General features: G+C 34.8%; 2 protein-coding genes across 3 annotated transcripts in view; one reads left to right on the top strand and one right to left on the bottom strand.

Moving 5' to 3' along the window:
* Positions 1–16,446, bottom strand: part of LOC113397704 (YY1-associated factor 2) — a 318,077-nt gene that overhangs the window by 235,243 nt on the left and 66,388 nt on the right. The gene's annotated exons all lie outside the window — the stretch shown is intronic.
* Positions 1–16,446, top strand: part of Brp (bruchpilot) — a 54,796-nt gene that overhangs the window by 27,445 nt on the left and 10,905 nt on the right. Inside the window, exons 2-8 of one of the 2 annotated variants that reach the window (XM_026636195.2) lie at positions 11,108–11,257; positions 11,706–11,802; positions 11,906–11,961; positions 12,761–13,024; positions 14,201–14,368; positions 14,532–14,678; positions 15,562–16,307. In XM_026636195.2, coding sequence (XP_026491980.1) covers positions 11,108–11,257; positions 11,706–11,802; positions 11,906–11,961; positions 12,761–13,024; positions 14,201–14,368; positions 14,532–14,678; positions 15,562–16,307 — 1,628 coding nt within the window. The remainder of the gene's footprint in view (positions 1–11,107; positions 11,258–11,705; positions 11,803–11,905; positions 11,962–12,760; positions 13,025–14,200; positions 14,369–14,531; positions 14,679–15,561; positions 16,308–16,446) is intronic. The other variant, XM_026636196.2, reaches the window with a different exon arrangement.

The raw sequence follows: 16,446 nt of genomic DNA, 5'->3' as shown, positions 1-16,446 counted from the left end.
TAGAAAAATTTCACTAGTTTTCTATGTTGTCTTGGGTCTGGGTGTTTGTGGTACCGTCGTTACTTCTGATTTCCATAACACAAGTGCTTTAGCTACTTACATTGGGATCAGAGTAATGTATGTGATGTTGTCCAATATTTATTTATTTATTTATTTATTTATTTATATATATTTAACAATATACAACACGCAAAAATTGTTGAATTGATAACGATAGTATTGAAATACAATGGTGTAAAATGCAAAACGAGCCCAAACTGGGTCAGGTTTAGAAGTAATCTCGCGCCTGCTATAAACAGAATGAATATCTTGGAAACAAAGGGGATACTTTCATTCTTTCTGAGATAAAGATAACACAAAGAATAGTTTGCAATTAAACTTGAATGCCAAATAGTATTTTTTCATGAGTTAATTTAAAAAAAAAAAAATCTATGAATTCGACGTAGCAATAGATAGTCAAGGGACACGTTATCCTCGGCTTAAAAATGAAAATATCCTGATCTGAAAAGATCTGATAGAAACTCGGCGCGATTGTTTCGGCTTTTTTTTGTAATTGTTTACAATTCAATATCATAAAGAAATGGCAAGGATACGGGGATTATTGATTTGTATAAAAAGATATTTAAATTAAAATAAGAAAATAATTCATACTCCACTTTTCGTTTCGTCGGTTTAAAATCGTCTTGAACGATTGAAGTTTCTTTTTGGGTGCGACGTTCGAATTACAATATTTGCAGGAAATTGTTTTATATCTATCATAGTCCAGTCGTTATAGACATTTGGAAATGAAAATGAACCTAGAAGGCTGATTTTTGGATATATTGTACGAGGAGCTAAGAAAAGCTTAACTTGAAATTGTCTACCTCGATTTCTTATGTTCCGCGCCATCATGAAAAAGGCGTTGAATTTCATTTTTTTTGTGATAACCCGGCTGTGCGTTGTGATACGAGAATTATGCAAAGATACTTTTTTGTTGCTTCATTTACGCTCTGCAATTTAGGTTATATACATTTTCAACCTACCGTTGATGGTTATTGAGATATCAAGCGCGAACGTGACGATGATTTTGCTCATTCAGAATGTACCTGATCTCTTGCATCAAATCGGTTTGGCGGCTCGGAGTTTATAAAGATCCTTAAAGATGGTGTTGGTGGTGGATAAATCAAGGACTTGAATCAATTAGCAACACACCGGAACCCGCGCCAACCGACTTTTTGAAGCTCACATCGTGCAAATCTAAAGGGAAATTCGAATCTGCCTGTGAGTGCATGGTGTAAAATTCTGAAATTTTTAAGAAGATACAAACTAACATCCGATAGCCTATTTAAATTCCAGAGTTTTTCGTATAAATGTTCTTAACATGAAATTTTAGATGTTTTTGTATGTTATATTTCTTTTGCCGCGTTATGAAAAATATGAGCGAATTTACATGCGCGCGCAGAGGTTATCATGAAAACTGAAAAGACGGAGAGGGTACCGCTGGTTTTTTAGTGGGTATTCCGGTGTACTTAGCGCAGTCCTGGGCATCGGCGAGTCCCACATACCCCCCCCACTTTACTGGGGGAAACGCGTAATGCGTTTTTCTAGCGAGGAAAGAAAAAGGTAGTTTGAAATAGACAACTTCGCATCTTATCTTATTCTAAAATTTACAATTGTAAATATTTAAATTTGTAATTGAAAAAGAAATAAATTAGGAATCGCAATAATTATAATAATTTTATAATTAATAATTAGATTTTTTTTTTGCGTTATTAAAAACTATTTTTAATTACGCCGAAGAAGTAGCGCCTACATAAGTACACGTACCTTTTTTTTTGGTTGTCGAATTTATTGAACCATTCATTATCTGTATTGTGTTATGATTTTACAGTTGATATACATATGTATATATCTAATGATGCGGAAGAATAAACACAAGTTATATGTGTATATTATAACACTAACGTTGCATGAAATTATATCTTAACATGAAATCATTCTGATTTTATTTCAATAGCATGAAATTTTTAGGTTCAATGAACTTTGATTTGACTTGCATGAATACGACGTTCCTTTGGTTTAATTCATATCACACGAATAAACATTACATATAACTGATTCCAAGTTCCAAATTTAAATGTTTTATTCACAAGACATTTTTTTTTTTAATTATAATCGGCCAGTTTGTGTTCAGTTTTTTTTTATTACAGTAAATTAAGTAGTCTCGTATTTTTAATTCATTGATTAGCAAATCGTAGAAACCGTAACTTTCCACTAATTTTATTTGTTTGAAGAACATTAAGTGAATATTAGAAATAGCAAGTTTGTAAGCAATTTGAAGATATATTTTTTTTTATAAAACTTATACATTAAATTATGCCACTAAAACACTATACAGGGCTTTTATCTGCCTGGGGACAACATATTTATACCCACTACTTCAATTTATTATTTCAATAGCTTGCCCATTTAGTGCCTTAGGCATATAATGCGTTTACTATAACAGCCGTTATACTCAGGTAATTGATAAAAAGGTACGTTGGAGTCCCGCCATAATAATATTTGTTGTTTTTCCGGTTTAAAGTATGACTAAGGCAGTACAATAAGGCACAAGGGGCATAGCATCTTAAGTCCCATTGTTTACAGGACATATAAAGTGGTTTGATTCGTGCTAAAAAGATGCACGAACCAAAAATAGTCGAAAAAAAATATAAAAGTGTCAAGTGTGAATTTCACATTCTTATAAAATTATAAATCACAAATGACTCGGATTACAGATAATCGATTAATTTATATCATCTAATCTTACTCATCAGTTGACGCTGAACGACCGATTACTGAACGTCGGCCCTTAATCGGTCGAAACCACGTATCGATTTTACGAATATCGTCCTAAAATACGAACTGTAATCATTCAGCGATTGGATTAAGCTTTAAATTATATTTAAAACGCATATTTTGATAAAAGATTTTATATAGTTATAAATTTTTTGTTTTTATAAGTTTTTTTTAAATAAAATTTATTTTAATATTCCACTTTGAATACAACTTATATAGCGATTGATACCCTATTAGGCAGTTTATTTATTTATTTATTAAGGACCATCAGCAGTCACTACACTTAAACATGTTATACATAAAAACATATTTATACTTAATATAAAATGTGCGACTCTTTAAGACGGCCACAACGTGCATTTTTAAAATAATTTTATAATAGCAAAATACTAGAGATTAACAAGTTTCAGTATAATTGATCACGTTAATAAATAAAACGCACATACTTAAAAAAGTATTCCTGTTTTAATAAAACATACTCGAAACACCGGATATACCACAGATTTAAAGCAGGCTAGATACCGCATGTTCATTAGATAATATGAAAACTGAGCGTATCCCCTTTTTTATACGACGATGTCGATGACGTCACCCCAGCCAGGCTTAAACATCAAAAAATTACTTACATGAGCAGCCTGTAAATTTCCCACTGCTGGACTAAGGCCTCCACTCCATTTGAGGAGAAGGTTTGGAGCATATTCCACCACGCTGCTCCAATGCGGTTTAGTGGAAAACCCATGTGGCAGAATTTCGTTGAAATTAGACACGTGCAGGTTTCCTCACGATGTTTTCCTTCACCGCCGAGCACGAGATGATTTATAAACACAAATTAAGCACATGAAAATTCAGTGGTGCCTGCCTGGGTTTGAACACGAAATCATCGGTTAAGATGCACGCGTTCTAACCACTGGGTCATCTCGGCTTCACAAAATTACTTACCGATAGGCAATACCTCCGCCTCGATTTACTACCCTAGAAGTATATATTTATAGTTTATAAAAGGACACTTACACAAACACCAACTACAGTAGTAGCGTGTTAAGCTTGTGCATGGCACAAAATTTGAGCACACTTGATCGGACGGCTTGTGGCATCTCGCCTACCCTAAATCTGTGGGTTTACATCACATTCGGGGTTAGCGCCCAGGGCGATAAAATTAGGTGGATGAGAAAAAGTTTAATCTGCGCGTATTTATTTAATAATTGTGTATCGTGTGAAATGAGATGAGATGAGAAATGGAACGGCAATTTTTGAATCCGGAACTGCATACACACATATTCAAACTTATTACGGAAAAATATTTTTCCCTTTTAAAAGACTTTATGACGTAAAATTACCTAGTATTAATGATGACTCATGTAATTTCCCTTTTACACTTTGAATTATCGCGTTGAATTTAAAAAGGAGGCTGTGCCGGGACTAAAACTATGTCTACACCAAATTTCATCGAAATCGGTTCAGCGATTTAAGAGCGAAAAAGTAGCGGACAGAATTACGATTACGAAATCTAAATAATATATATTTCTTTAAAATGCTTAGATCTATTGCAATATTATTGTGTGTGGACCCTGAGTTTCATTTGTAGAATATATTAAAATTCAATCGCAACACTAATGAAAAAATCAATCAATTGCAAACATCACGATAAGTTTTTAATAAAAACATCAACCAGAGACCCTTTAATTAAAAAGGGAAGAACTGTTACTGAGATCAATAACCACTGGAAGCCGTAATTAATTGCTTTCAAGGAGTTTCCTCGTTATTTTAATGCTCATTTTATATCAGTTCGTCCCTATTCGGTTTTCCTCGATTCGCTCCAATAGTAAGATATAAGTCTATTGTATATTCTGTGATTGTACCATTACTAATTCGACTTACGCGATTATGTAGCGTGTCTGTCACTACGCATAGCGGCTTCGACTGGCTAGTAAAAAAAAAAAACGTATATATAACTTCATCAGCATTTCAATTTAAAAAATAATCTACTTATATTCTATACAACACGACATACTACTTTATAAACAACTTGACGTTTAGTCCAGTCAAATTTAGATGTTTTTTTTTTTTTTTTTATTTTAATCTTAATCTTACATTTGAACACCTTCGACAGGTTAATAAATTAAAAAAACTATGTTATGAATATAAAAACTCAAAACAAGACTTTCAACCTGATTTTTAGTCCAGTGAAGTTTTGATGTATTTTTTTTATTTTATTTATTATGTAGGAAAATTTAAGTTTTTATTGTGTCGAAGTGTGTAAGCCAATGTCTTAACTTAATATATACGGAAGATGATTTATTAGAATTCACTTAAGCAATATCTATCGCTTAGTGAGGCTACAAGTGTTACAATCACTTCCGGTTTCCAATCGGAAATAAATTGAAGCTTTAAATTTCGGCTGATTTCTTACTGATACTTCATAGCATAAACGTTCATACTGCAAGTATAATATAAATGTGATTTTTCTTTATTTGTGCAATTCAAAGATTTATTTCTTCAATATTTTTTTAAAAAAGCAGAGTATAACTACAGTTGCAGGCTGTTGTAGGTTGCGCAAAAAAAAACCCGAGTGCTGCTTGTAAAATATCCCACCGTACCGATAATCGTCAAGTCTGGAACGAACGGTGAGACGTCCCAATAGGTCTCTTAAAAAAAGGGAGAAGAAATCGCCAGAATACTCCCTCCGATTTAACACCTATCCCTCCTATTTCCTCCACATAAAGCTGCGTTACGTTATTCGTTATTAACTTAAAACGTTTTTTGTTTTTTCCCAATACAACTCAAACAATGCATAGAAAATATCGATTATCAAAATTAAGGAAGAAAATTAGGGTAAACGCGCGAGAAGGTCAATTAGGCTACGGATTTAGTGACCAAGAGGAAACGGAATTAATTTTTTATATATTATCATACTACAATTTTTTTGTGTTTACCTGTATAGGAAAGTTAAGTAAAATAACAGCCTGTAAATGTCCCACGGCAGGACTAAAGAGTCCTCCCCGTTTGAAAAGAAGATTAGGAGCCCATTTTGTAAGGCTACTCCAACGGGTTGGTGACCGATTTTCATTTAACACATGCAGGTTTCCTCACGATGTTTTCTCTCACCGCCAAGGACTTGATGAATTATAAACAAAAATTAAGAACACGATAACTCAGTGATGCTTTCCTGCGTTTTAACCCGGAATCTTCAGATCACATGCAGGTGTTTTAACATTCACTGGACCGTCTCAAATGTCTCAAATGTCTGGAATGCAGACATAACAAGACAAGAAAGTTATCAAGTCAAAAAACAATAGCTTGCTATTAATGTTAACATATATTTAAATTCATTGTGAAAATTTAATCCGAGATTAATTTATTTTACATTTTAAAATACTTTAGCGAATTTCAAAAGCGAAATTAAAACATACCCGCTATCGCTTATGCACCATGCGATACCTTCAGAATTCCGGTTCATACAAATATTTTTCATTGTTAGCTCCAATATTAGCGACAAATGTTTTCAGCTATACAATACATACCGTGTGCACTTAATAATAGGTACGTATTTATATGTGTGAGTGTGGTTTTAAAGATTATTAATATTGTGAGAATGTGTGGTGTATTATATCTGCGTATATACGTGAGGGTCTTTCTGATACTAAATTTATTTAAGCCTCTTTAAACAACAACTTTAAACAATGTTAAGTGGTCACCTCCCCCAAAGATGTACATCGAAATGTAAATCATTCGTTTACCAGTTACTCGACCTGCAAGTACACTATCAGTCACCCTTTAAATCGTTACACGTCCATATAAGAAAGGGTTTTTTATTAGAATATGTATTAAAGAGGTACCTAGATGCAATTGAAATCTTCGAACGATACCCGAGTTTCGATAGACCCAGCCGATGTGGGATTCCTATCTATTAAATTTTTGGACCCGGACAAGCTTGCAACAACCCCACTGTAACAATACTACAATATGAAGGGCATATACACAAAAACATTTTCAGTTCGGTGACCACTACTTTCATAGAAGTGTGTGTGATTCAGAAATATAGTATTTTAATTCCGAAAGAGAGAAGCGTCTATTTTAAAAATTTAGTAGTATTATAATCACGAAATGATAATATCTTAGTATATGCATATATACACGACAATAAAACCTCCGCATTTGTAAGACGATATACTTGCAAGATTGTAGACTGGCCGAGATTTTGTGACACAAGGCTAGTAATTGCACGTAATCCTATAGTGGTGACATCATGGCGAAGCGTGGGTCGTATATTATCTATACTACTATTTCATGCATTCTTTTAATAGTATTTTCAATTCTCGCATTGTTTAAATGTATTCCAATTACTACTAGTAATTGTTAGATTTTCTGAGTTTTCCAAAAGTTTTTGGACAGCAATGGAGGCATACTTGTAATGTCTCCTTATAGATGTTTCGTTAGTCCCTCTGGGTAGACAGCACCCAATTATCATTTATTCTACCGATATACATCAATACTTTGTATAACATTCCGTTACAAAGGGAGAATTTTTAAGCTTACTTATCTAGGCCAAGCCAATGAAGCAATACTAGGGTAAAATAACTTCAAAGGAATGACAAAAGTCCTGTGTCTTACAAACTGGACTTTGATTTATGTTTTCTCGAAACTTGATCAGGTTTATTAGGTTTGATTGACGGAAATACATCGCTAGTAGACATATAATAATCCCAAAACTTTCAAAAAGAAGATGTTCCGTCTATCACTTTGGATGCTTAAATATCTCAAATTCAAAGCTACGAAACATTTTTGAACTGACATTTTATAAGATTTACATGTTACTACAGGTTTAGGTTCAGAATTTGGATGCTTACACTTTAAAAAGAGAAGTATCGGAAATAAGCTTTTAGGAAAACTTCTTCGGTAAATGATGTGATTGTGTAAAACAAGAAACCGTTCATATTCGAACACTAAAAGATGAATATTACGATTCTTAAGCATTACTCAAGTGTCGTAAAAGTCACATGACATAAACGTCTTACCAGACTTGAATATAAACGCGTTCAGTTCTGAGTATTTCTCGCGGAAAACACGATTTCCTGGATAATATGAGAAATAAAATATATTACCACTTGGTACTTGAATCGACAAATGTATGCATCTTCAGAATAATGGATCGTACACCTCTGGCCGATCTTATGAAAAATCACATGTAAAGTTATAACCGCACCGGTGTATTCAAGGAACCGTGATGAATCTTTTTAATTTGTCGCTGTCGTTGGTGTAAACGAAGTCATTATATTCACTATGTTTATTTGTATTTCGTAAATACAAATTATAACTAAATCTAAATCAAAGCTTACGTTACTACTTCAGGGATACAGAAAAGGGTATAGGGAACCTCCATACGCGGACGAAGACGCGGGAAAGACTAGTATTAATATAAAATCTTATCGTCACACTCTCCGTGATTCAACTTAGGTCAACCCACTAGTCATTAAATCCACTAAACGACAATAGTTTGGTTTGCTATATTCCAGAATGAGCCAGTATAATCATTTGGCACTTGGAACTGTCAAAATAAAATGATGTATGGTAACGATTAGATGTATAATATAAGCAATATTTAACTTCCTTAACAAGATATAACCACTCAGCGGAGATCATTATTTCAGAGACACTCATTAACCTATTTTCGTGTAAGTGAAATCTAGTGAATTATAAATACACAATAATATTACAATTAATTAGTCGTTTACATAATGTTCTAAATTAATAAAACGTGGGGTTTCTATCCTCTCAGTAATCTTACTGTAACCTTAAATCCTAGCAAGTTTTCATCTCGTGCTCAATCGTGAATGAAAACATCGTGAGAAAACTTATAATATGCGTTGGATAAAATTCTGCTACGTGTCCCAACCATACCCGCAGTGCAGCACAGTTTTTTAAATATTTGAATTAAGAAGTCGTACTCGCAACTGCGCCTGATGGTACGTGGTTCTCATTCCCCCTAAAATTGGTACTGTAAGAAATATAATATGAGCATCTCTTATATGACCAATGTGCCAACTTTAGAAACCAAGATTTGACGTCCCTTGTGCCTGTAGTTACACTGACTCACCATTCAAACCGGAATACAACAATAGTAGTAGTCATACACAGACCGGTTTACTTAATTAAATAATGAGGTCGAAACCTTATTTCGTGTGAAAGGGGAGCTTTTGTTCAGCACTTAGATATTTTGGCTGTTTCTCACTAATACAATTCATCTTAAATTTACACCCATCTACTTTTACCATATTTACTTTAAGTACTTTTAGTTTGTAGTTTTCACTTGTATTTTAAGTAACGTAAATTACCAACGACGTGATCAAGTTGTGATGATTCGTACAATACACTGGCTTTATCAGCCTTTTGACCGGAAAACAGCTATGCAAGTAGTACTATTTAGCAGCAGAATAATTGATAAATTTGTGGTGACCACCCAGACGGGCTTGAACGACGCTCAACCACCAATTAAATCCAGAATTATTATTGTATCGTGTTTATTCAACCTATAAATAGCTTGAATGTTGAATTAATTTTATCATAATTTAATACAATATTAACGACACAACAGTCACGCGTTAGAATAAAATAAAATATATAAGCCTTTACTTTAACTAACACGCATCATAAATTTTAAAAAGCTGTAACTGTAAAGAAACGAAAATAATGCCTACAGAAGGACACAATACAGCCTATAAGAGGCTCTAATGATGTTTATACTATGGCGAATAATACTAAAATTACTATCAATCAATTAAATCATCATACTTCGGACCATAAAAAACATGCATTTTTTTAAATCGTTTCTGATTGATATTCTTTTTTTTTTCTACAAAAGAGGATATTAGATAGATTGAAAGTTACTTTCAGTTCAATGATTTAAATATATCCAGTAAATAAATCCTTCTAAATCAAAGAGATATAAATCTATATATAATAATAATAAATCTACTAATATTATATAATAAATGCAAAAGTTACTCTTTCTGTTACCTCTTCGCCCTTAAAACGTTTGAAATGATATAGATGAAATATAGTTTGAGTCCCGGCGAAGTAGATAGGCCACTTTTTTAAATTCAATCGTCGAGGGGGAAAAAGGTGCTGATGGTTTGTGTGCTATAGGTAAAGTTCTTGCGCGAGTAAAACCGCAGTTCAGCTAGTTGCTTATATTTTGACAAAGAACAAAAAGTACATAATATACTCTATCCCAAACATAACAGGAAAAAAGCCAAATAAACAACATTTGACAGCAAATTGATACTGTTGCGATATCATTGGTCGAGCATGATTAATCTATGATATAAACTATAGATTTGCGAAAAAATGGCGTTTTGAACGTCGACGAAAATCTTATCGGAATTTTGGAAGTATCATTAAATTGGATATAAGTAGTAAAGTGTAATAGTCTTGTATTATAAATAACGATATATTAATCATAAACTCTTAGTAGTGCACAATACAGCTGTGTTATTAGCAAATCGCATGAAATACGTAAATCTAAGGTTTGTTTATTTTTTTTCCTACTTCCATTCGAATAGGCTATATATACGATAAGTTTAAGTGCATTGACCTCAATGATTACATTACAGTGTTCACAAACACTAACAATTAATACCACAAATGAATAATGTCATTCGTCGAACTTCGTGGAATATGTGGCGGGGTAGCGACAACACCATTTGCGCTTGTATTTTTTTTATCAACCAACTTTGTTGCCAAATGCGAAATAAATTATAGCGCCGAAGTTTCGATAGCGCCATATGGAACCTTTGTCATATTCCAATGTTTCAACGATAACTCGAACTATATTTATTATTCACTAGTCCTCGAATAAAGGGAAAAACTTCACGATTTACCAAAATATCTTTCTCGATGAAATATTGAACTGTGTTCGTCACTTACAGAACGGCTATAAAACTTGAAATAATATGATTATATAATATTAACGAGCATGAAAGTAAATACATGTCGAATGACCATGCTCTTCCTTGAGAAGCGATAGGAACCTATAACGTCGGTATACTACTGTTATGCAAATATATAAATGATATACTCATTTATCAGAGCATCTTCTGCCATATTTCTTTCACTCCAGAACAAAATGATTGTCGGTAAAAATCTGTTATCAACGCTCCTGAATATTTTAATTTCAGCTCCTCTATTAAACACATTACCGACTAGAATAAATTTACTTCTCAAAACTATCTAATGTCTTATAAATATCGAATGTATTATAAATCCTCTAATGTTTCTTATTTATTATTTTCAGAAACAAGCAATGCTTGTAAGGCAATTAGAAGAAGAACTCCGTCTACGCATGCGCCAGCCTGCTCCTGAATTACAACAACAATTAGAGGCGCTTTACGCTGAAAACGAACATCTTCAGAGAGAGATAGCAATATTAAGGGATACTATTAAGGTACTAATGTCAAATTTAAGTTTCCGAGGACGTCAGACGGCATAAAATTGGTATTACACCGCAAGAAAAATATAACGTCACTAGAAATACATTCAATAAAATCTACAACACAGCAAGTAGTAATTAATACCCTGCAGTAGCTCCAATATTTATTCTGCAAGTTTGATATTATCAATAAAAATGTCTATAGAAATAACTGCGTAATTTCGATTATGACTTTGATTCCTTACGTGATCTTAAAGTCAAAGTAACTTTTGTCAATAAAAGTTAAGACTTATACGAACTGCTCTCTAATTTGAGGTCTGCGAAAATAGTAGACTAATAACAAGCTAAATTAACCTTTTTCCCTGTCCTGCGTATAACATTTGATTATTGTTTAACTATAATGTCGGCTATACAGACGTGGCACCTTGTTAATAATCACTTATAAGCTTTGATTTTTTAATAGGAATTGGAATTGCGGATTGAGACTCAGAAGCAAACTTTACAAGCCCGAGATGAAAGCATCAAGAAATTATTGGAAATGTTGCAAAACAAAGGAATGGGTACGTGGTCATGTTTTAATTTAGCAACGAACGTTAAAACTGATTAATCATTGTACTTTAACAGTACATAACGATGAGGATACGTAACTGGGACTTTTTCCAGGTAAAGAAGAGGAAAGACAAATGTTCCAGCAAATGCAAGCAATGGCACAAAAGCAGGTAATTGTCGTTACATAATTGAATGTCGTGCTGCATGCTTACCCAGAATAGACTTTTTTTCGTTTGAATATTTATGTCGTTGGAAAATTTTCTATTCTGCTACTATTATATATATCCTACACCGCGTTACTTAGCCGTATGTTCTGCACGTCACTGCTTCCTCATGTTTATGTAACAGTATTGTATTACACATGGGCGTTTTATTTTGTGATACCTTTATCAAACACTGTTTCTCTTAGAGTTGCTCTTGATAGCTTCATTTCATTCATTTGTCTCCGGCCGAATGTGACTGTCGCGTCGCTTCTGTGTACAATCGACCTGTTACTCTTTTTCTCTGGCTTCATTCAATTCTGATCAAACTTTCGCTTACTCTTCACGGTCTCTGTTACACTTCGAGCTTGTTCCCCCTGAGCACTTTTTTCCATTCTTCCACCTTCACGTCGACCTTCAAAATAAAAGAACAATATTTAAAACTGAAACCCTCCGATTCGGCCTAAAAACAACAGATTAAAAAAAAGAGCGACACGAACACCGACTCACGACATTGCATGTTTAGCTCATTATGTCCCCGTCACATGAACCCTAGCGAAGACCGTCTCGTGTAAATTTCATTGGTTCAGTTTGAGCAATCATTAAAATTTGTGTACCGCCTTGACCTGGGGCTGCGCGGGCTCGGCGGGAGGGCGGGAGTATTAGCAGCGCAGCCCCAGGGAGGCGCGAGGCGAGTAGTCGGGTGGCGTGTAGCGGGCCGGGAGGCCGGGCCGGGCGGCGGCGCGGCTGACCGACTGGCGTGTGGCAGGAGCTCAAGGCGACGGCGGACACGCTGCGGGCGCTGCAGGCGCAGCTGGAGCGTGCGCTGGCTGCGGCCGGGCTGCCGGGCGGCTCCGCGGGCGCCACGCTCACCGCCGTGCTCGAGACCAAGGAGGCGCGCATCGCCACGCTGGAGCGGCAGGTCGCGCTGCTCGAGAGCGAGCTGGCCGCGCTCGGCTCCCCGCCGCCGCCCTCGCTCGCGCCCTCGCACGCCTCGCTATACGATAAGGCCGACCCTCCCTTCAAGCGACAAGTAAGTTTTCTGCTGAACGACGTGCGCATCACCAAGGACGGGCGCATGGTCGCGCCGCCGCGGCCGCGCCCCGTGCCGCGAGCCCGCGCGCCCCGTCCCCACTATAGCGCCACCACGCTGTGACCGCGCCCCGCCGCGCGCCGACCGACGATCCCGTGTCAATTTATCGCTTTAAGACCGATCTTAGCCGAGTTGTCGACTCGAAATATTTTTGTGTAAACTTGTTCATTGTTAGAGCTATTTTTAATTAAAATATAAGAGATTATATTCTTGAACAGTCGATTGATATTTTTGTTAAGTAGGGTTCTAGGTGCGATATTTTAGATATATAAAATTTATGGTTATCGAAACGTGTGAGATTACGTTAACACCAATTTGATGATTTAGAGACTGTTAAATAAAGACTGTTGAGGTCGTATGCATCGAGCGAGTTCGGGTGCGTTTTTCTGAAATTCCTGATCTAATCATATTCCGCTTTCGGTGTTGATCGCAATTCATCGTCCAGTATATAGCTTTGGTCCCGCGCCACTCATCACTAGTCTAGCTCACACGACCCGGCCTCTTCATGTAGTCGCCATGTTTCATGAGTCTCTGTCACAGTATCGGTAGATAAATGTATCACAACGTAGGCGCCCGTGCATCGTCGGCATTTAATTCTATTAGATATTCACCACTGGAAAACTTTCTACTTATGCCCATTTAAGCTTCAATATTTCATATTCTAGTACTAGATAAATCGGAAAGTTTTCCAGCGTTTGATGTACGTTTTTCTATATTTCATTGAATTTGATGAATTTTTGAATTTTGTCTGAGTGTTAATTATAAACGTGATATTATGCATGTAAAAACATTTAAGGTATATAATATGTCTTCCATGGCACTAAGTCATATAATTATTAGATGCTGATAATATTTCTTTAATAAACGATTAATATTAATGAGCTTGCGTCGCTTTATCATCGATACTAACATCAACTAAATCCTTCTTTTGGATGGTTTTAACAGTTTTGAGATGTAGATTAAATTTAACATCAGTATCATTTCCGCCATCACTATTTGCCTTAGTAGATAGATTTTATCTCGTTTCGATTTGTCTTATTTTCAATTCTAAGACTAATCTTCTGTTTTAATTTATTTAATTCTATACAAAATTTCCTGTGGATGGTGGTTGAGCAGTTGGATGAGTTTCGTCTGGAGATACAAAGGCGGGACCAGGAGATCTTGGCCATGGCAGCAAAGATGAAAGCGTTGGAGGAACAGCATCAAGACTACCAGCGTCATATAGCCGTCCTTAAAGAATCGCTTTGCGCTAAAGAAGAACATTACAGCATGTTGCAAACTGACGTAAGTTAAATAACAATTAAAAGCAGAATGTGTTCTCAGTTGATACTTTATAATTTATATAAAAGCACTTTGATAATTTAAGAAGTCATAAACTTTCAACAATATGGGAGAAATCATCGTTGTATTAACCGTAATAATTAATAATAATTATTTATTTATTTAGGTTGAAGAACTTAAAGCTCGTTTAGACGAGAAGAGTAGAATGGTTGAAAAGAAAACAGCAGCAGCTCTTGCAGCTGCTCACGAGCTCGCTGAATTGAGAGATCACTCTGAAATCAAAGATAGAAAAATAAACGTGCTGCAACGAAAGGTAAATGCTTGGTGTAAGAGATTATATAGATAAGATATACAAACTAGACTAGTTCTTGGCAGCGCTAGATTTATTGTAAACAAAACTACCACGATTCAAATCTATTCTGAGATTTGCTTATTTTTTTGGCTGTGAATATGTTTTAAAGACATAATCTTTATTAAACATTCCCATTTACTATTTTACTATAAACCAGAACGCTTACGATTTGAAATCGTTTTTGCTATCGATAATTGTATTTCAAGTTCCCTTTGCACTCAACAAGCATGTAGCCATTACCAATAATAATTGGTACCGAAAAACGCTGAGACTAAAAATGATACTCAAGCTCCATTCAAGAGCCATGTGTTTTGTAAAATAATTAAGCTGTATATGATATTCACATTACATATCCAAAAAAGATAAGAAGTTTATTATTTTTAAAGTAACAAAAAATAAACTCTTATGACACTATTGTCTACTCTATTATTTTAATGTATATTTATTGTTTTTCTAGAATTTTCTTTCAGTTATTTGTTTCTATTTGTTTATAATATGTTTTTTTTGTAGAGTAAATCGAAGCTTTAACTTTAATACATTTTATATTGGAATAATCTTGAATCATTATTTTTAGCACACCAAAATACATATATGTTTTATTTTTTTGTATTTAAATATTATTCTTTTTGTAATATATTTAAGTAAATTTATTTAAATATTATTACCCATTCTATTATTTGTTTTCCTTTACGTTATAGTGCTAGTGTTTTATATATTTTTTATTATTTTAAAGGTATGTTTACTTTTTGTTTTTGTTATTATGCTTTATTTTATATTTTGTTGCTTTTATTTTGTTGAACAAAATTAATATATGATCGTAACTACAAGATTAAATTTCTTTTAGATTGAGAATCTTGAAGATCTTCTGAAAGAAAAAGATAACCAAGTAGACATGGCTAGAGCTAGACTCAATGCCATGCAAGCCCACCATTGCTCCTCCGAAGGTGCCCTTTCCTCCCTTGAAGAAGTCATTGGCGATAAAGAAAAGCAAATTCAACAACTAAGAGAACAGAGAGACAGAGCCGAACACGAGAAAAATGAAGAAAGAGAGCTACATGAAAGAGAAATAGCTGATTACAAAATGAAACTCCACGCTCTTGAAAGTGAAGTAGAAAAACTAGGTGCCCGGTTAGAAAGAGCGCAAGCTGAAAAAGACAGGCTTGAAGCTAAACTGGAAAGCTCTCAATCTGAACTCGGAAAGTCAAAGGCCGAGTTAGACAAAGCTGCAAGTGAAGTTGGTAGATCGGGTGCTGACTGGGAAGCAGCGAAACAGCGTTTGGCTAGACTCGAACTTGAGAATGAACGTTTGAAACATGAGTTAGAGCGATCCCAAACAACTTTCGGTAGAAGTACGTTAACAACTTCTCAGGAATTAGACCGAGTCCAAGAGAAAGCAGATAAAGTGTCAGCAGAATTGAGACGAACTCAAGCAGAACTAAGAGTCACACAAGCAGATGCTGAAAGAGCTAGGTCCGAGGCTAGTGCGCTTCAAGATAAACTAGAAAAGTCACAGGGTGAAGTGTATCGTCTTAAAGCAAAACTTGAAAATGCACAAACTGAACAAGACAGCCTCAAGGAAGAATATGACCGGTAAATATATTAAAGTGTTTTTAATAACTAACTTTGTTTGTTTCAAAATTATTTCATCATATAACAATATAATGTCGATCACCATTATTTGATTTGGTGATTGATTATGCGTGGCATTGTAATATAACTTTTGCACTTT

The sequence above is a fragment of the Vanessa tameamea genome, chromosome 23 (assembly GCF_037043105.1).
Source record: "Vanessa tameamea isolate UH-Manoa-2023 chromosome 23, ilVanTame1 primary haplotype, whole genome shotgun sequence".
Classification (NCBI taxonomy): Eukaryota; Metazoa; Arthropoda; class Insecta; order Lepidoptera; family Nymphalidae; genus Vanessa; species Vanessa tameamea.
The sequence above is the reverse complement of the archived record's forward strand: the minus strand, read 5'-3'. Positions and strand labels throughout refer to the sequence as shown.